The sequence below is a fragment of the Glycine max genome, chromosome 1 (genome assembly GCF_000004515.6).
Source record: "Glycine max cultivar Williams 82 chromosome 1, Glycine_max_v4.0, whole genome shotgun sequence".
Lineage (NCBI taxonomy): Eukaryota > Viridiplantae > Streptophyta > Magnoliopsida > Fabales > Fabaceae > Glycine > Glycine max.
In genome coordinates this window covers 41,335,562-41,356,152 of record NC_016088.4, presented here as the reverse complement: position 1 = coordinate 41,356,152, position 20,591 = coordinate 41,335,562, and the positions used below count along the sequence as shown (strand labels likewise).

At 34.4% G+C, this 20,591-nt stretch overlaps 1 protein-coding gene across 2 annotated transcripts in view; it reads right to left on the bottom strand.

The window, feature by feature from the left end:
- Nucleotides 1–949: 949 nt before the first annotated feature.
- Nucleotides 950–20,591, bottom strand: part of LOC100798947 (probable leucine-rich repeat receptor-like serine/threonine-protein kinase At3g14840) — a 35,686-nt gene continuing 16,044 nt past the window's right edge. For both annotated transcript variants that reach the window (XM_006574114.3, XM_014774681.2), the window contains 8 exons: nt 8,717–9,096; nt 8,214–8,409; nt 7,982–8,131; nt 7,602–7,720; nt 2,875–3,085; nt 2,520–2,769; nt 2,015–2,165; nt 950–1,486 (listed from right to left, as the gene is read on the bottom strand). In XM_006574114.3, the coding sequence (XP_006574177.1) occupies nt 1,124–1,486; nt 2,015–2,165; nt 2,520–2,769; nt 2,875–3,085; nt 7,602–7,720; nt 7,982–8,131; nt 8,214–8,409; nt 8,717–9,096 (1,820 nt within the window). In that variant the 3' untranslated portion in view covers nt 950–1,123. The remainder of the gene's footprint in view (nt 1,487–2,014; nt 2,166–2,519; nt 2,770–2,874; nt 3,086–7,601; nt 7,721–7,981; nt 8,132–8,213; nt 8,410–8,716; nt 9,097–20,591) is intronic.

Genomic DNA, 20,591 nt, shown 5'->3' with positions numbered 1-20,591 from the left:
AATAATAATAGATTTAAATATATTTTTAGTGAGTTAATTACATGTGTTTAACAGAAAGTGAAATGATCATCCCAGGTGACACCTGCTAGCTATGGTACAACGTAAGCACGTGATATTTCCAGAAATTAACTAGATCCCCAGAATAAATGTGATTTATCTTCTATCTTAAAATGAACTTTATGGAAAAAATTAGTGATTTTTATTTTTTAATTGAAAATCAAAGAAAAACATTTTACAACAAAAATCAAGCTCATTTTATAGACTAAAAATATTAATTTAAAATTTTAGAGTCATGAAAAACAAAGAAATTTTTGTATAGGCACCAAAATCAAAACATACTAATTTTATTAAGACTAAAAACATATTTAAACAATAATAATAATAATTTTATTTTTTAATTACTTACTAGGCAACTTTAATACAAATATTCCTTTTCTATTTTTACTCTATTTCTCTACTACCTAACAAATCTATTTCCACCCTTTTTCTCTTCTGTTTTCTTTTCTCATTCACTCTTTCTCTTTATCTTCTACTGAACAAATCTATTTCCATCCTATTTCTCTATTCTTTTCTCATTCACTTTCATTCCCTCCCTTTCCTTCCTCACCACCAGACAAAGAAATAACAAGAGATTAGGAGATTGATCTCTCAACTCTAATATAGCAAACCTAGTTGGAAGGGGCTTATCCTCTACCTTCAGTATCCATGATGAGATTAAACCTTGCACTCGGTGAGGGATATTCCTTGAAAAAATAAAAAAAGAAAATCCCATGATTACAAAACTAGCACAACTCTATCCTCCCATTGGCGGCACTCAAGCATATTTCCGTGTTTTGGACCACAGGAAAAAGGCATTCTTGATTTTTCATTCTACATAAGAAATTTATTCTTACAAATTTTCATGGATCTATTTGGAAATACATGGTCTTAATGGTTAGAGAATCAACCGTTGAAAACGAAGTATTCTTCCACTCATTAAATTCTATTACAATTGGTTATGCAAACTTGTTCAAACCCTTACTTATTTAGATACAAGAACCGTATCTTCATTTTTGCAAAATAAGTTGTGCCAAACACTAAATATATATAGAGCAACGACAAGATGTTCATTTCTATAAGTTCTCTAACTTTCAATTTGCTCACCAGAAGAACTTGTATCAGCGAAAAGTTTAGAAGATTCCCCCGTAGGGTCACTTAGGTTCTGAGACTCAATTATGTTATCTCCTCTGTGTTGATAATACTGTTGCATTATCTCAAATTTGTCATCATCCAATACCTCTCTTTTGTCTAACACCACCTCTTGAATACGTGTTCTCCCTTCAAGCATGCTTACCACTAAAGACATGGTGGGCCTGAGTGCTAGAGAGACTTTGGTGCATAAAAGGGCTACATTGATCATCATCATTGCCTCCGTTTTGTTGAAGTGTTCACCCAACCTCTTATCCACAATCTCCATTAGATTACCGTTTTCTTTCAAGAGATGTACCTAGTATTGTAAAATTAATGCAAACAATCAAACATTTGATTCCAAATTAAATTCACAGTTGAAAGTTGAAACAATCAGACAACAACAACAACAGCAGCAACAACTTTATCTCACAAGATGAGGTTGGCTAAATCACAAAATATCATTTGGCTTGGTTAAAGAAAAAATTGTTAGATATTATAGTTATCAAACAAGACCTCAAATTTAAGGTGCAAATATATATAGGTAAGTAGGAAATATAATGTGGAAAAAGTCTTTTTTCTTTTTTTGCAGATAGCTAATTCATCATATTTGCCGGACAAGACGCAAGAATTTTACAAAATGCAAGGAATTGATGATGCATTCTTGGGTATCTCCAATTTGGACATTACAGCAGATTTGAGAAACATTAACTCTATAGTGTATTTCCCTTGTAAGGTGTCAATAAATGAAATTCATTTTATAGTTTTATACAGAATGTACACCACCATGCTAGATATTCTCAAAATCAGATTGGCAGAGGGCAAGAGAGTATAAGGCATAATTTACCCTATCAATGAGAGAGAAACATTCTTCCGTAGGCTGGCTAATGGTGTTGCTCATCCCACTAACAATTTCCAATGCAACAATTCCAAAACTATAAACATCTGCTTTGTCCGTCAAATAACCATGCATTGCATACTCAGGAGCAATGTACCCACTACAATATTGAAAATTCACCAATTACAGTACATTTTTCAATCATAAACTAGTGTAAGTTCAATTTAAATTTGATCATGAGGTATTTCAATACATGATGTCTATTGTTTTTCTTGATTATTATTATATTATGATAATGTACGTGTCTAACATATACCTCAATAATGATCAATGCAAAATGGTAAAAAGGAAATGTATGGGAACTCACTAAGTGTCAGCTATTTTAATGCTCAAATGGGTTTTATCCCCATCATCAAGCTTGGCGAAATTATAATATAGTATGATAATGGATCCAACATATAGCTCAGTAATGATCAATGCAAAATGGTAAAAAAGGAAATGTATGGAAACTCACTAAGTGCCAGCTATTCTGGTGCTCAAATGGGTTTTGTCCTCATCATTAAGCTTTGCCAATCCAAAATCAGATATCTTGGGGTTGAGATCTTTATCCAGCAACACATTATTGGCCTTGATGTCCCTATGAACAATCTTCAGTTTGGACTCTTCATGAAGGTAAGCCAAACCTTTAGCGATACCAACACAAATCCTATGCCTTGTTTGCCAATCCAATCTCAATTGACATTTCTCAGAGTCATCATTTTTGGCTTATATGGAAATTAAACAACATATAAATGTAAGTTACATGAATAAGATAGGGTTCATTATTACAGAAACATAAATGAGACTTGAAAGTAGAGAAAAAATATTACCAAATAAAGCATGAGCAAGACTATTGTTTTCCATGTATTCATAAATCAGTAACAATTGATCCTCTTCCATACAACAGCCGTAGAGCTTAACTAAACAAGGGTGTTGCAAAGCAGAAATCAGGCCTATCTCATTTACAAATTCCCGACTCCCTTGCCTTGACCTAGTAGAAAGCTGCTTAACTGCTACTACAGTGCCATCCGATAGTACACCCTAAAATTTTATACAGGTGAAAAATAGTATTACATTAAACATTAACACAAGTACAATATTTCATTCATTATTGTAGAAAGAGATAAGGAAGAGAGAAAGAGATAGAGCATATGAGTAAACTATGATTGTGTGCTCTACAATGTGTAGCTACCCTCATATATATAATACTAGGTTAAGCATATACAAGCACTTGGGCCAAGCCCATATACATACTAAAACCCTTTTATTCTAAACAGCTCTAACATAAATGACTCTAACTCTCCCCCTTAAGCTGGAGCATAGATGTTAATCATGCCCAACTTGTTACAAATAAAATCACTACGCACCCCATTCAAAGCTTTTGTAAGCACATTTGCTAGTTGATCTCCTGTCTTGACATAAGAGGTACATATAAGGTTTTGTTGAACCTTCTCTAGGATTAAGTGACAATCTACCTCAATATGCTTCATTCTTTCATGATAGATTGGATTTGATTCGATATGTGTGGCAGCTTCATTGTCACACTACAATGTCATAGGATAGGTATTAGCAAATCCTATCTTCTCCAAAATTTGTTTCACCCATATCAACTCACAAGTCATTTGGGCCATAGCCCTGTATTCTGCCACTACACTAGATTTGGTCATCACATCTTGCTTCTTACTTTTCCAAGAGATTAAATTACCTCCCAAAAATACACAGTAGCTCATATGGTAGATTTGCGGTCCATATGAGACCAAATCTGATCCGCATCAGAGAATGCTTCCTCCTATATGTGCCCATGATCTTGATACGCAATCCCCTTTCCTAAAGCTTTCTTCAAGTACTTTATGTGGATAAATGCTTCCCAATGAGTATTAGTCAGGAACCTCATGAATTGACTAACAAAACTTACTGGGAAGGAAATATCCGGCCTAGTGATTCAAAGATAATTAAGCTTCTCCACCTTTCGTTTGCATCTCAGTGGATCAGAGAATGGAACTCCATCAACAGTCAGCTTAAACCCTGGGTCCATATGGATCCCCTTCTTCGAGTACATAACCTCAATACCTAAGAAGTACTTCAAGACCCCCAAGTCTTTAGTCTGAAACTGAGTTTGAAGAAAACTCTTCAAGTTGTCAGTACCTTTATTATCACTTCTTGTAATCACAATATCATCAACATACACCACAAGTAAGATGCTGCCAAGGTTAGTATTTTTATAAAATACAGTATGATCACTTTGACTCAGCTTCAGTCCAAATGCAAGGACCACACCACTAAATCTCCCAAACCAAGATCTAGGTGATTGCATCAAGCCATTTAACAACTTCCTTAAGCGGCACACCTTGCCAAACTCCCCCTAAGCAACAAACCCAGGTGATTGCTCTATATACACCGCTTAATGTAAGTCACCAAGCAAGAAAGCATTCTTCACATCCAATTGAAATAAAGGTTAACGATATGTAGCAGCAAGAGAGATAAGAATGCGAATAGAGTTAAGCTTAGCAACATGGGAAAAAGTATTAGTAAAATCAACTCCATAAGTTTGAGCATACCCCTTGGCAATGATGCGAGCCTTTAAATGAGCCACAGACCCATTAGAATCCATTTTGATAGTATAAACCCACTTGCAACCAATATCCCTCTTCCTTGCAGGGAGAGAAATCAAATCCCAAGTTTCAATTTTTCTCAAGAGCTATCATTTCCTCCTTCATTGCTTGTCTCTAGCCACCATGACTAAGGGCATCTAAAAGAGATTTAGGGATAGAAACAAAATCTAGGTAGCAACAAAGGACTTTGAGGTGGATGACAAATGAGCAATAGACATATGTGAGGAAATAGGATAAGTATGTGTACAGGTGTGTTTACCTTTACGAAGTGCAATAGGGAAATCAAGGTATGAAGGAGGATCTGCAGATGTTGGAAGAGGTATTGGTAGATCCTCTGGTGGAGCTTCACATGTGGCTTCAGCTTCAAGTGACACCTATTTAGGATGGCAAGGATATGTTTGTTTAAAAAACTGGAAACCTGTATCGAGATGAGTTGGAGGAGCAGAGTCGATAATAGTGAGATTTAAGAACAAATCATCTGACTCATACACATACAAAGAGGACTAATACTCAACAAAAAACGAACGATCTTCAACAAAAGACACATTTGCAAAATCAAGGTACTGACCAAGATCTGGAGAGAAACAGCGATACCCCTTTTGGGTCCTAGAATAACCCACGAGCACACTTCAATGACTTTGGATCCAACTTGGTTTCTTGAGGATAAACATCATACACAAAACATGTACAACCAAATATTTTTAGGGGTAAGGGTAACAAAGAATGAGAGGGGAAGAGAATAGAGTAAGGAATTACACCATTCAATATAGAAGATGGCATGCGATTAATTAAATATGCAGCAGTAAGGATTGCATTTGCCAAAAATAATTTTGAAACCTTCATTGCAAATAATAAGGCTCACGAAACCTTCATAAGGTGAAGATTTGTATGCTCAGCCACCCCGTTTTGTTGTGGAGTGAGGATGAAAGAAGATTGATGCAACATGCCATTTTCATTCATGAAAATGAGAAATGGTTCAGAAAAGTATTCTTTAGCATTATCGCTACAAAGAACACGCACAAGACAACCAAATTGAGTATGAATTTTAGAACAATAATGACAAAATATGGTGAACAATTCAGATATAGATTTCATCAAATATAACAAAATATTTATAACCAAACTTTGAAGTAACTGGGCATGAACCCCATACATCAGAATGAACAATATCAAAGAGAGCATGAGCTCTTTTATTTAAACAAGGCAAATAAACACTGATGATGTTTAGCCAATTGACGAGACTCACAAAATAGACTCCACAGACTCTAATGGTGGACATAATTTTCTAAGAACTCCTAAAGATGGATGACTAGCTGACAATGAGGCTGAAACATGGGGATAGTAGAAGCTGCAAAAGCATGTGAAACTCCTTCATCCAATAAGTACAGTCCATTAGATACTCTTCTTCTACCAATAGCCTCTGGGTCTGCAGATCCTAAAATACATAAGAATTGGGGAAAAAAGGTTATAGAACAATTTAACGATCGCGTTAACTGACTAATGGAAAGGAGGTTACACGAGAATTCGGGCAAGTACAAAATAGAAGACAATTAAAAAGTAGGAATTGGGGTAGTACACCTAGTCCCCTTAAACATGAACACTAGACCCATGAACAAGTGTAACAAAAGAATGGATGCTAGAAGGATTGAAAGAAGAACATATACCTGAATCCCCTGTTATATGATTTATGGCACTAGAATCAATGATCCAACGTCAAGAAGTAGATGAAGGTGTAGGACAAATGTGGTTGAAGAAGAAGAAGTAGAAGAAGGTGTAGATGACTCGTCATCAGTCATAACCACCTAGGTTTTTCCTCTGATTGAGTGGCAATGTCAGGCCGCGGCACTGCATGAGCCTGTGGTTGTGAGTACTGCTGATTCTGAGAGGAATGAGCACACTGGTGTCTATAGTGACTCACTTACTCACAACCATAGCACGTCACTTGTCCACCACGACCATGGCCATGACCTCCAGATTGAACCGCTAGAGCAGAGCGATCAAGGGAATCACCCTCAGGAGTGGAGCGAGAGCCCTCAAAAGTATCCACCTGCCAACTAGATAATATCTGAGAGCAAACCACCACAAACTTTGAATCAAGACCAAAAAGTAACCTTAGAGCTATAAGCTTCTTCTGTTGGGTCACCATCTCTACAAATTTGCAAGCAAGGAGAAAAGTCAATTCTTCAGTGTACTTCTAGAACTCTAAGAAGAAGTCCGTCGATTTCCGCTTATTCTGTTTAGGGTGGAAAATTTCTTGCAGAAGAGTATAAGTCCAATTCAAATTATTGAATTTTTCATAGATGATTTTTTTAAAAAATCCCACAACTCCTTCACTGCATTACAATGGGTGATAACAGATTGAGTCTGTTTATCAATGGAATTGACGAGAAAGGCTAAGATTAGTATTGCACATCACTGCCTTAGATCCATCTGGACATGTTTCTGTTAGATAATCTTCCTTAGTCATCCCACCAAGACTAAATTCAACCAAATTCTTCCATTCCACATAATTCTCACTGTCGCCATCAAGCTTGATATTGGTGAGTTTGCAGGAAGTGGTAATGATTTCCGCAGTAGGCCCCTTGGCACCTCCGTCGCTGTTAGACATCCTTACGCAGCAACGAACCACACTTTCTTTTTTTACCCAAAAAACACCTCAGAACGCCCCCAAAACACCACAAAGAGAGAAAGATACTGTAGAAGGAGGTGCTAAACCCTACCTGTATGATACTATGTAGAAAGAGATAAGGAAGAGAGAGAGAAAGATAGAGAGAGGCATATTCTACAATGTGTAGCTACCCTCATATTTATAATACTAGGTTCAGCATATACAAGGAATTGGGTCAAGCCCATATACATACTAAAACCTTTTTATTCTAAATAACTCCAACATAAATGAGTAACAATTATGTTCAGGAAAAAGTGGTTGATTTAAGAGGATATACCTTGTAAACAAGACCAAACCCACCTTCTCCAATCTTCAAGGATTTGTCAAAGTTATTTGTTGCTGCCTTGATTTGTCGTAGGGTAAATAAACTAGTTTGTGATTCTAAACCCTTCAGTTCTACCAATAGAAGCAAACAAATATCTTATATTAATAAAACAAATGGCTTCATTGAATCCACCATCCTAGCACTGTTACTTGTCAAGGGAGTTAGCAAAATATATAAGAAAATAGGCCAACTAAATTGATAGGGAACCACTAAGTTCTACAAACAAATGAATGTATATATATATTTGTGTGTGTGTGTAACAGTTCTCGGGTGTTTCATGCAAAAGGTTGGTAATCAGGTTAATTTAATTTAATTCACTTCATGGTGATTACCTCTGCCCACTGATCTTTCCCATCCTAAAAAGCGCTTCCACCACAATATACCAAATATCAAGATGATAATTGCTCCAGCAACCACAACTGCAACCACAACCCTTATTATGGATATGCTGCTACTACCACTTTCTGATGGGGGTATAAAGTCTGCATGATTATTATGCAAGATTTAATTAGATTAGAAGCTAAAGATGAGAACAGAAAACAAAACTAGAGAAGTACAACTCACTAGGATCAACAGATATAGCTGATATAAGAGGACCATAAATTGATCTAAATGGAATAGAAGTGGTTCCTTTCCCAGCCCAATATAACCGAATCTCCAAGGCGTTACTAGTCACAACAACTGTGAAATTTTTAATTACTGCCTTACCAACGCCCCCTGCTTCTTTTGCAATATTGAAATCCTTAGCCACCAAATTTCTCTGCAATATTGAAATTCAAACAAAAACATATGATGGTAATTAGTTGAGAAATGTGGTAAAAAATTTGTAGGACTGAACCATTTCATTCAGTAACTTAATTACAACTTATGAGAAAATTTTGTTTATGTCAAAGATTATACTGAAGTATTTGAATTTGGTATCCCCACCTAGTGGGATAAGGCGTTGTTGTCGTTGTTGTTGTTGTATTTGAATTTGGTATCATGAAGTTCCCAAAGAGAATTTTACCAAATTTGATCAAAATTTAACATGTGGTTGACCAACTTAGGAAAATGATAAAAATATGGACCTGAATGTAGATGTCAAATACACGCCTTCCAAGACTGCTATATGTTTTATCATCAGTAAACATTATTTCTGCAAAATGGAGTTTTACTGTGTAGTTTCCATTTCCCAAGCAAAATCCATAATAGGTCAAAGAGGTTGGAGAAACACGTGCATTCATGTACAGTTCAACATTCTCCATTACAAGCTTAGTTGAATTAGTCACATTATAGTAGTTTAAGCGGTCGGTATCAAAGAAATGACCATTGTTGATAAGTGCCCAGTTTTTTCCACGGTCATTATGAAAGCTTGCTGGTCCAGTAGTCTCACCCGTGTCATCATCATATGTCTTCTTTCCATCAGTTACAAGATTTCCACCACAGTTTATATGCATAGAATATGAAGCTGGATAAGTAGAATTTGGTTAACAACTACTTAAACAATTAATCACAATTATAAATCATATTCGACAAATATACATTAAGATTTTACTTTTATTACATCCTCTTGTTTCTAACATTCTAATGTAACTGGATCAGAAAAGATAAAAAAGAATGGAGTATTTTATTGATTATAAAACCTTAAATTCCCAGAAGATACCAATGTGATATTCTACTATGTTAGGGAAGAAAGAATCCGGTGATAATCAGGTGTTTAAAAAGCCTAGGCTCTCCAAATCCTCCAATCGGTTCTCTCTCTAAGATACCACATTCTAGTTTCTCTCATTTTTATGTTGCTCCTCTCTAACTAACCAACCATTAGTATATTATATATTACATAAGGCATATATTGTTACATCGAGTTAAGACCCATTTTGATCTGATTCCATGTTCCCTGTCCTATTTATCCTGCTATGGACTCTGGTGCCAGTGTGCCACCTTGTCTTCAAGGTGGAAGGTAAGAAAATGCTTGTCACTCCCAAAAAATTTCACAATTTGGTAGGTTGGACCAACGAATCAATACTTCCAAATCCTAATTAGAACCTATGTAAGTTTGACCTTTTTTCTTTATCGGCAAATGTTAATATGTTAGTTTTGTTAGAAATGTCAGTTAGGGGATCAATCACCATTCCCGAACCATTGTGTCATCCTTGTATCTCCTGCAAGTTGGACCTGTAACTCATACTCTTCAGAAATCATTTGAGGATGTATATGACTGTGATTTGTTAGCTCTAAATGAGCATTTCGAGCCTCATCTAGGGTTGGAGTGGTTGAACTCGAGCTTTGAGAGGTGGGTAGTTAGGCGTTGCAATCTCAGTATTTTTTAAAAGAAAGTTGAAGTTCAACTTTGTTATTTATTTACATTTAAAATAAATAAACAAATTTTTGGGATTCCTCTTCCTGTGTATTAATTTGCATAGTAAAAATGAGTTAGAAAGTAATACATAAAAGTTTTGAAAATTTTCATCTGTTCAATGCCTAGTCAAAATACTTCGAGAAATTATACTCTGTTTGAAATTATAATTCTATTGGAGTATGAGAGAATTGCAATATCTAGATTTTAGGTCTGGCTTAGTAAAAATGGTAGCTTCTAGTTTATCTAATAATTCATCTATTGCAAAAATTGGAAACTTGTTGGACAATGTAATTTTGTTTAAAGCCCTGTAATCGGTGCAAAATTATCATCCCTTGTTCTTCTTCTCAACCAAAATAATCATATTGGAATAAAGGTTTGTTGGAAATAATGATATTTATTTAGGAAATAATACCATGCATATACATTTAGTGTCCATGGATATTATTACCTCTAATGTGATATATAACAAACAAAAGGTAATATTTTTTTAATTTTAATGTCGTGGATAGTTTTAAAATAAAATTAAAATTTATAACAAATTAATCAATTTAACTACTTTAATTAGTTTTGATGAATTTAGTAATTATTTTTTATATATATAGGACCAGTAGTGTCAATAAAATTTCAAAGCTCACTATAATCTAAGGAAATAATCTCCAGTCCACTCAATCTGTCAATAATATATAAATATAGATGATTTACAAAGCCTATGTAACACCACATTCTCCTGAATAAGAAACTTTTCATTTTCCAAATTCTCTCTAAAAGGTCTTGTTCTTTCTCTCTATATATATATATTTAAAAATTTATAAATGTCCACCTCTAAATCTTAATATATATATATATATATATATATATATATATATATATATATATATATATATATATATATATATAAAGTGAAGATCTTCCCTAAAAAAAATTCTAGCTCAAAATCTTTTGACATGTCATTTCTCAGCCAATTTCTCAGCCAATTAAATGTAGCATTCATAATTAATTTAAATATATTTTTATCCCTAATAAATATCTAATTTTATATTTATTTTTTAATAAATTTTTTGTTCTGTTATGAGTTTCTAATAAAACAATTTTATTATTGTCCTTAATACTTATTTTTAATACCAATAAATTAGTATATTTTGTATTTATTTTGTAATAAATATTTTTTATTTGTTGTACTAAAATAAAATTTGTTAATTTATTAAACAATAAACACAAATTTTTTTAATTTATCAGTGTTAAAACAAAAGATCAAGGACAAACAATAAGAGTGTTATTTTGTTAAAAAGCCCCACATAAAACAAAAATTTTATTAAAAAAAACAACCACAAAAATTAGATCGAATATTAATTAAGAATAAAAATATATTTAAGTGTTATATAAAATTTCATTTTATTCTCCATTAGTATTGCATGCGGATATATTATTCGAGGTCATAACATCATCACCATTTTATGCTGCCATTAAGTATTTATCGTTTTTCCATTCCATTCTCTTTCATATTCATACTTTTCGCATTCCATTCTATTTAAAAGAGATGTATATTTTGCTACACACTTTCCAGCTATGAAATCTTTGTATCATTATCTCCTCCCTTCCTTGTCTCTCTTTTGTTTTATTCCTTTGTTCCTTCATTGCGCCGAAACGTCGGACCCATAACTGTTTCTCAACGGCGCCACTAGACAAGGCCATGGAGCCAGAATTGTCGCATCAAGTAGACCATGACAAGTAGTGCTCCAACTGCACTCATCTTTAGGTATTATGATTTAAAATTTGAAACCTAAGTTTTTTTTTTTAAAATCTTCTTTCTCTATGTTTTTCATTCTCTCTTCTAACTTTCATTCTCATCCTCTTCTAATCTTCTCTTCTATCTCACATGCATTTTCTATTTGCGAAATTCATATGCAAGATGGGTGGGACTTAGAGAGGCCATGAAAGATCCTTTGTACTAGCATCCAACTCGACTTCAACGACGAGAATCGGATCTCTAAAAATGAATGCTGAATGCATCTTACCGTTATTAGATTGAAGGTAGGTTGCAACAGGAAACTCCTAAAAGGTGAGTAGACAAAATCTATTGTTATAATTTAGTCAAATTTTAATTTGATTTTCTGACTTGCCCGTCATATTTCTATTGCCATATTCCAAAAATATGGAAGCATTCTTTTTTTTTATTATTATCATTATTAACTTTTCTATTTGATCTTCTTTTCTTGTCTCCATCCATTATTGAAACATTCACACTAATCATCAGTTTCTTTGTAACAGAGAATATTCACACACAGAAAAATCTAGTATTCACTTACTGTACTTTACAGTGACTCCCTTATATAGGAAAGTTTATAGTTGTCACCAGCAGCCCTCTAACACAAGTAATTGACTGAATTACAACTTAACCCCCCCCCCCCAATCAACATTCTCATTAGTTTAGTTTTCAGGTTTAGCTCCTCCAATAAAGTTTCCAGCCACAAAGCTGGACAAGCTACCATAGATGTAACTATATATTTCACTTCACATGAAGATCAGGCTACCACACTTTGCTACTTTGAGTATTGAGAGGTTAGTGCTCTGCCAAACATAAAATCATACAATGTTGTGCTCTTCTACTCAAACACCTTTTATCATTAGGAAACAATATGCCAAAATCCAATTTTCCTTTGATATACCTCAAAATTCTTTTGGCTACCAAGATGGGAGGTTTCCTCCACTTCTCTATAATTTTTCTTATCAGGCCAACACTGTTGGCCAGGTAAGGTACAGTGATGCATAGGTATCCTACAATCTGTTTATATAGTGTAGCATCAACCAATTGTTTACTCCCTTCCTTTTCCAATTTGAGACCAGGAGTGAAAGAGGGAATCATTTGTTTCTTGAACAGTTCTTTTAAAAAAAATTATATCGGATTTTTGAGTCATAGGAGATTTTATGATTTATGACTTGGAGGATTTTTAAGAATAGAAAGGAATAACTACATTGAGTTCATTTCAGCTGGAGTGGTGGTTGGATTGCAATTAGTCATGTTGAATCTCTAGGACAACAGTCGCATACTTCTTCTGATGTGTGAAAATTCCCTTCCTAGTGGTAGGAAACTCTATTCCAAGAAAGTAGGATAACACCCCCAAATCTTACATTTCAAATTCTTTGATCATCCTCTTCATTAACTCAACTATTTCTACTTCATTGCTATCAGTCACTAACAGATCATCCAAATATAGACACAGTCAATGGATGCGAAGCTGTTGAGTTTCCAACATAAAGACCATGTTCAGCAATGCATTTTACAAAATTTTGTTGCAGGAGAAATTATGTATTCTCTTGTTCCAAGTTTGAGGGGCATTTTTCAAGCCATATAAAGCCTTCCTAGCTTGTACACTTTGTCATCTTGTCCTATCGCTTCAAATCCAGGTGGTTGACTTACATAAACTTCTTCTAAGGGCCCATTTAAAAAGGCTGACTTCACATTTAATTGGTAAAGTGACCACCCCCTATAGCTAGTAGCTGCGGTCACATGTTTGATTGTTTCAATCCTTGCAACTGAAGCAAAAACTTCATAATAATCCAAGCCAAGTTATTGCAGGAACCCCTTTGCCACTAATCTGGCCTTGTATTTAGCCACTTCTCTAGTAAGCTTCACTTTGATCTTGTAGACCCACTTTATAGTTATGGGTCTCTTTTGATGAAGCAAACAGACTAATTTCCAAGTTTGATTTTCCTAAATTGACTTCTATTCTTCTTCCATTGTAGCCACCCAATTGGAGACTTGTAGAGCTTGCTCAAAACTCACAAGCTCTGTCTCAGAGAACAAAGCAAATTTTACTAAGTCTCCTTCTACAGTAATTGTTGCATCAGGAAAAATTTCAAAATTGTCATTCAACATTTGTGGCATATGCCTCTCCATTTGAGACTTTCTAGGATGGTTTCTAGTTGATACTGAACTTTCTTTATCTTGATCATTTTCAAGGTTCATAGCCACAATCCTTTCAATGCTACTAGCAGCATTTATTTCCCAGTTTCAGCTCCTTGTTTCATCCACCATGCATCTCTACTAATGACAACCTTTCTCCTTCTTGGATCATATAACTTGTAAGCACATATTGGATGATATCCAATTAGCACCATTTGTTCAACGTGATCTTCCTTCAAGCCTGCTCAGGTACATGCTTAAAGCATAAGTAGCCAGATATTCAAAAATGACTCACATCAGATTTGTTCCCTGACCAAGCTTCTTCAGGTGGGGTTTCCTTTTGCCTCCTTATTGGACTTCTTTTCAAGATATAGGAAGCAATAGATACTGCCTCCCCCCAAAAATAATGAGGCATTTCCTTCCTTTTCATCATGCTTTTGGCCATATTCAGAATTCTTCTATTTCTCCTTTCACCAACACCATTATGTTCAGGTGTGTAATGATATGTCACCTCATAAACTATTCCCTCTTCGTCATAAAATTTTTGAAATTTATATGAGTTGTATTCACCCTTCCGTTTGTTCTAAACATCTTGATCACTTTCCTAATTTGTTTTTCTGCCAGCAATTGAAACTTTTTAAGGATCTCAAACACTTCACTCTTTTTGTTGATAAGATAAATCCAATTTTTTCTAGTAAACTCATCAATAAAAGACACAAAGTAGTTGTTACCTCCCAATGACTTCACTTCAAAGAGGCCATACACATATTAAAATATTACTTCAAGCTTCTCTTTATATCTTATTGGTATTTCTAACTTGAAAGATTTCCTTGGTTGCTTGGACTCACAGCATTCAAGACACAATTTTTTTGATATTTCAATTGGAGGAAAACCGTGCACCATACTATTACTTCTCAATAGATTTAAAATTTTGAAATTCAAATGCCCAAACCTGTGATGCCGCGCCCAACTCTCATCACTTATTGCAGTGGCTAAGCACTGATGCTCCATAATTTGAATCCAAATCTCGAAGGTTCTATTCTTTGATAAAGGAGCAGTTTTCCTTTGCTACAAAACACTTTTAACTTATGCTCCATCTTTATTGAGTAGCCTTTCTCAAATATATAGCTTCCCAAGATTAAGCAGATTGTTCTTCGTGTTGGGAACATAGAGCACATTATTGATGAAGGATCATTGTCCATCTCTTCTTTGAACCATCACCTTGTCAATACCTTCTGTAGTTTACTATTGTGACTAATTGATCTTGCTCTTAACCTTTTCATCAAGATTCACAAACCACTTTCTTTGGCCAGTCTTGAGATTGGAATAACACGTGTCCAAGTACCAAAGATTAGAATTATCGCCTTCTAAATTAGTAGTCGTCATTAGCATTACATTATTGGAATCAGAACCCTCATCATGTGCTGATTGAGCTTCATCTTCCTTTCTTGGCAATTTCTTTCCCTAGCATTGATTAGCAAAATGTCATGACTTCTGACAATTATAACATTGGATGCCTTCACCAGAATTTTAATTTTCACTTGTTCTTCCATTTTCATTTTCCTTTCTTGTTCTTGCCACCATCACTGGTATTTCATCTGTTTGTCTGAGCTTTCAAGGCTTGCTCTAAAGATCTTAGTGAGCTTCTTTCATTAAGTCTCAACTCTTGTGCCTCAAGTATCCCTTGCATCTCTTCCACCTTCATCCCTCCAAGATTTGTATCTTGTTAAATTGCAACCACTATGTGATCAAACCTTGGACTTAATAAGATTCTCAAAATCTCGTCAATGATCGTCAAATCTTCCAACTTCTCACCACAAGTCTTCATTTGATTTGTAAGGGTCAACATCTAAGTAAAACACTCAACCACCACATTCTTGATCATTCATCTATAGAAGCTCATTGCCTTCACAGGGCCGTTAATAAAAACCTTCTTTAATTTGTAAGCACCCATATAGGACTTATCAAGAATGTCCCATGTTATCTGCATCTACATATTAATAAATAATGAACAACATGTTACCATATTTCTTGTTTGAATCATGATAAGTTTCCCTTTGCCCATCAATGGGTTTCTACCCCGTTCTTGAACACCGTCTTACACAATTTTTGTGACATTGTTGAAACGAAAGATGACTCTGATTTGGAGACACCACCTATTGTAGTTGTTACCATTGAGGATGGATAGAGAAGCAGGGAAATTTTCATTGCGGGAAATCATCTTTGTGAAGAAACTTCTGGTTCCAGGAAACGAACAAAGCTCTAAACACCAATTTGTTGAAACACTCATGCTCCACATAGTTTCCTTGTAACAAAGAAAATAATAGATGCAAAATTCTATTATTCACTTACTGCACTTTACAGTGACTCCCTTATATAAGAAAGTCTATAACTATCACTAACAGCCTCTAATACAACTAACTACTGAATTACAACTTAACATCCACTGTCACTGCTCCGCCAGTTTTGTCACCTCTTGTAATTGTTTTCTCTCTTGGAAAGCAGTTATCTCCATTTTGGGGACATAATTTTTGTACCACCATGACAATTTCTATCTCAATCTTTGACAACCTTGAACCAACAAAATGAAGAACATGATGACAAAGATTGATTTGATGTTCTGATGATGCCATTGTATATTGAAATAGAATAGAACTAGAGAACTCACCAAAAAAAAAAGATAGAACTAGAGTAGAACAAAACTATTATAGCTTTGTCTTTCGTTTTTCTTTCATTGCATGATTGTGTGTGAGATGAATTGATATAGGTTAGATTATCCTCATATATAGACTTATCCTAGCACCCTTCTGATAAAATGAACTTAGTAAATAACTTGGATTAATTCTGGATTGAAACAAGTTTCCAAATTTTTAAGTCTTAAAGTGATGAACAAATTAATCGATTATGAAACAATATAATCGATTATCTCAAAGTGCCTGTTTTGAGAATTTATCACAGTTTCACAAATAATTGATTAGTTACTTGTGATAATCGATAATTTCAGTCTGGAAGAATTTAAGGCACCTTCGCAATTAATTGCTTATCCCATGATATAATCGACTATTATCTTCAAATTGATAACCAAAAGGGGTCAAGGACAAAATAATTGCTTATCCCATGATATAATCGACTATTATCTTCAAATTGATAACCAAAAGGGGTCAAGGACAAAATAATAGATTAACTCTGTTTCTCCTTTATTCAAGTCTCTTCACATAACTCTTCTATTCAATTTGTGATGATCTCACCTTTTGAGAGTGTGAGAGCTAGGAGAGTATTTTTTGAAGATTCATAACCAAGTTTCAAGAACTCTCAACTTGAAAGGGATGGTGGATCAAATCAAATTGGTATAGGGTAGTCTTTATGTGTGATAAAAAGATAAGAACTAAAATTTTCATATCTTCACTATCCAAGTGAAATCTTTCCTAATTTTTTTCATTGTCAATTGTATCTGGAGAAGGGTTCTCGAGAACTGGGTAATGTATCATAGTTGTCAATACCGGCGCAGCGGAGCGGGTCGACCCCAAAAGAGGGATAGCGGGATGACCGCTATTCTAATGTTTTTTTTTATATATGTTAAATAATTAATAGTATATATATATATATATATATATATATATATATATATATATATATATGTTCAAAAAAAAATATAAATATATATATATATAAGTTTTTAATATTATAAAATTATGATATTATTATATTTATTTAATATTATGTCTATATTATTTAATTATCAACATTATTATTATATATTAATATTGTTCTGCTACAATTTAACTAGATATGTTAAACTTTAAAACCAAAAATATAAATATATAAATAATTAATAATATATATAATATATATATATATATATATATCTTTAAAAACAAAAATATAAATATATATATAATTTTTTAATATTATAAAATTATGATATTATTATATTTATTTAATATTATTTCTATATTATTTAATTATTAACATTATTATTATATATTAATATTGTTAGGCTACAATTTAACTAGATATGTTAAACTTTAAAGCAAAAATATAAATATATAAATAATTAATAATATATATATGTTCAAAAACAAAAATATAAATATATATATATATATATAAGTTTTTAATATTATAAAATTGTGATATTATTATATTTATTTAATATTATTTCTATATTATTTAATTATTAACATTGTTATTGTATATTAATATTGTTCAGCTACAATTTAACTAGATATGTTAAACTTTAAAACAAAAATATAAATATATAAATAATTAATAATATATATATATATGTTCAAAAACAAAAATATAAATATATATATATATATATAAGTTTTTAATATTATAAAACTATGATATTATTATATTTATTTAATATTATTTCTATATTATTTAATTATTAACATTATTATTATATATTAATATTGTTTGCCTCTACATAAGCCAACCCTAGTGGTATATATGTTTTTTTTTTGCTGAATCCCCTAATGGTATATTAAAACGTGAATATACTGTATACACATGGTAGATAATTAAGGCAGGACAATTTTGGGAGACATGGAGATAAAGAGTTGGTGGAGCGCGCGGGTGCAACTTCGTCAAGTGAGATCTGAGATCAAGAGTTTCTTAGCAACACAGAACAGAGCAGAAGAAGCAACACAGAGCCCTCTCTCTCTTTCTCTCTCTCTCTCCCTCTCTCTCTCTCTCTCTATCTGGGAAGAACAAAGCAGAAGAAGCAACACAGAACAGAACCACCAAACCCACTCAAAACCACCCATGCTTCGAAGTAGTGGCGCAAAAAACCGCTCCGCAACCCGCTCCGCCACGATAGCGGCCGCTCCAGCCGCGACCCGAAACCGCCCCGCTACACACGTGTACGTCGCGGATGGGTGCCGCTCCGCTCTGCCCCGCCACTATAGCGGCCGCTACGGCCGCTATTGACAACTATGTAATGTAGTAGGTTCTACACTATGTAAGGGTATTGTTGTAGGTTTCTGTTGACAGAGTGTAAAATATAGCATTTACAGCTCGTAACTGGCAGTAAATAATTATGTCCGTATATAATTATTCTGTTTCCTTTTCTGTTTAGTCTATTTTAGGTAGTTTCTTATTATGATTCATTCTTTCCTTAATTTAGGATTTCCTTCCTAAATTGCAGCCAATTACTTGTTGTAATTCCCTCTATAAAAAGGAGGAATCCTTGTACAGTTAAAATATATATTACAAAATATTTCAACTTGGCATCAGAGCAAAGATCTCTACGCCTCTGATTTGCAGCCATGGCTGACAGTTCCTCAGCCACCAGCGATGATCAAAATAAGGAGAAGGAGATTGTCGCCCCCAAAGACTTGCAGTGAGTTATTTTTGGCGAATCTCATTTTGTCCAAATCACCACCTTTCGACTCAATGGGTCGAACTACTTCCGGTGGCACCAATCTGTCCAGTTGTATATTCGTGGCAGAGGAAAACTCAGATACCTCAATGGTGAGCGACCCAAGCCAGATACTGCTGATCCACAGTATGCTGTTTGGGATGCTGAAAACTCCATGGTCATGACTTGGCTGGTAAACTCCATGGAGGAGGACATTAGCAGCAATTACATGTGCTATTCCACAGCCAAAGAGCTATGGGATAGTGTTACAGAAATGTATTCTGACCTTGGGAATAAATCTCAGATTTATGAACTCACCTTGCAAGCCAGAGAAATTCGGCAAGGAGGTAATAACGTGACAAAATACTTCCACTCTTTGAAGCGGGTTTGGCAGGACCTTGATCTCTTCAACACTTACAAGTGGAACTCAGCAGAGGATGCCAAAAACCATCAACAGACAGTGGAAGAAGGTAGAATATTTCAATTTCTTGCAGGTCTGAAGGAGGAGCTAGATGAAGTTCGTGGCAGGATCATTGGGAGAGCAACCTTACCTTCATTGGGTGAGGTCTTTGCTGAAGTCAGAAGAGAGGAAACTAGGAGAAGTGTGATGATGGGAAAGATCAAAGTTGTTCTACCTCCTCTAAGACCAATGCTCTTGCTGCAGAAACTACTGCCCTTAAGAGTTCAACTAACCAAAAGAATTTTTCAAACCTCTGGTGTGACCACTGCAACAAACCACGTCATACCCGAAAAACTTGCTGGAAAATTAATGGGAGACCAGCTCATCTAAAGAGCAACAAATCAGGTCCTAAAGTTCACAGACCCTTCCCTACAGCTCATGAGGCAGAAAAGACTTCTTTGAGAAAGGAACAAGTTGAGGAACTCATAAGGTTGTTAAATTCTAAATTTTTATCTGGTACCCCTAGTGGTTCTGTGGCACAAACAGGTAATTCGAGTACCCCTAGCTCCCTTAATTGTACCTCAAATATGTATGTACCTTGGATCATTGATTCAGGTGCCTCGGATCATATGACCAGTCTTTCTTCTTTATTTAAAACCTATTCTCCTTGTTCTAGAAGTGAAAAATTTAGAATTGTAGATGGTACTTTTTCCGCAATTGCAGGGAAAAGGGATATTACCTTATCTAAAAACATTGACTTAAAAAATGTTTTACATGTACCTAAACTTACCTATAACCTTCTCTCTGTTAGCAAAATTTGCACTGATTCCCATTGCAGTGTGAAATTTTTTGACACTCATTGTGTTTTTCAGGACCGGACTTCGGGGAAGATGATTGGCAGTGCTAAGATGATGGATGGACTTTACTACTTTGAG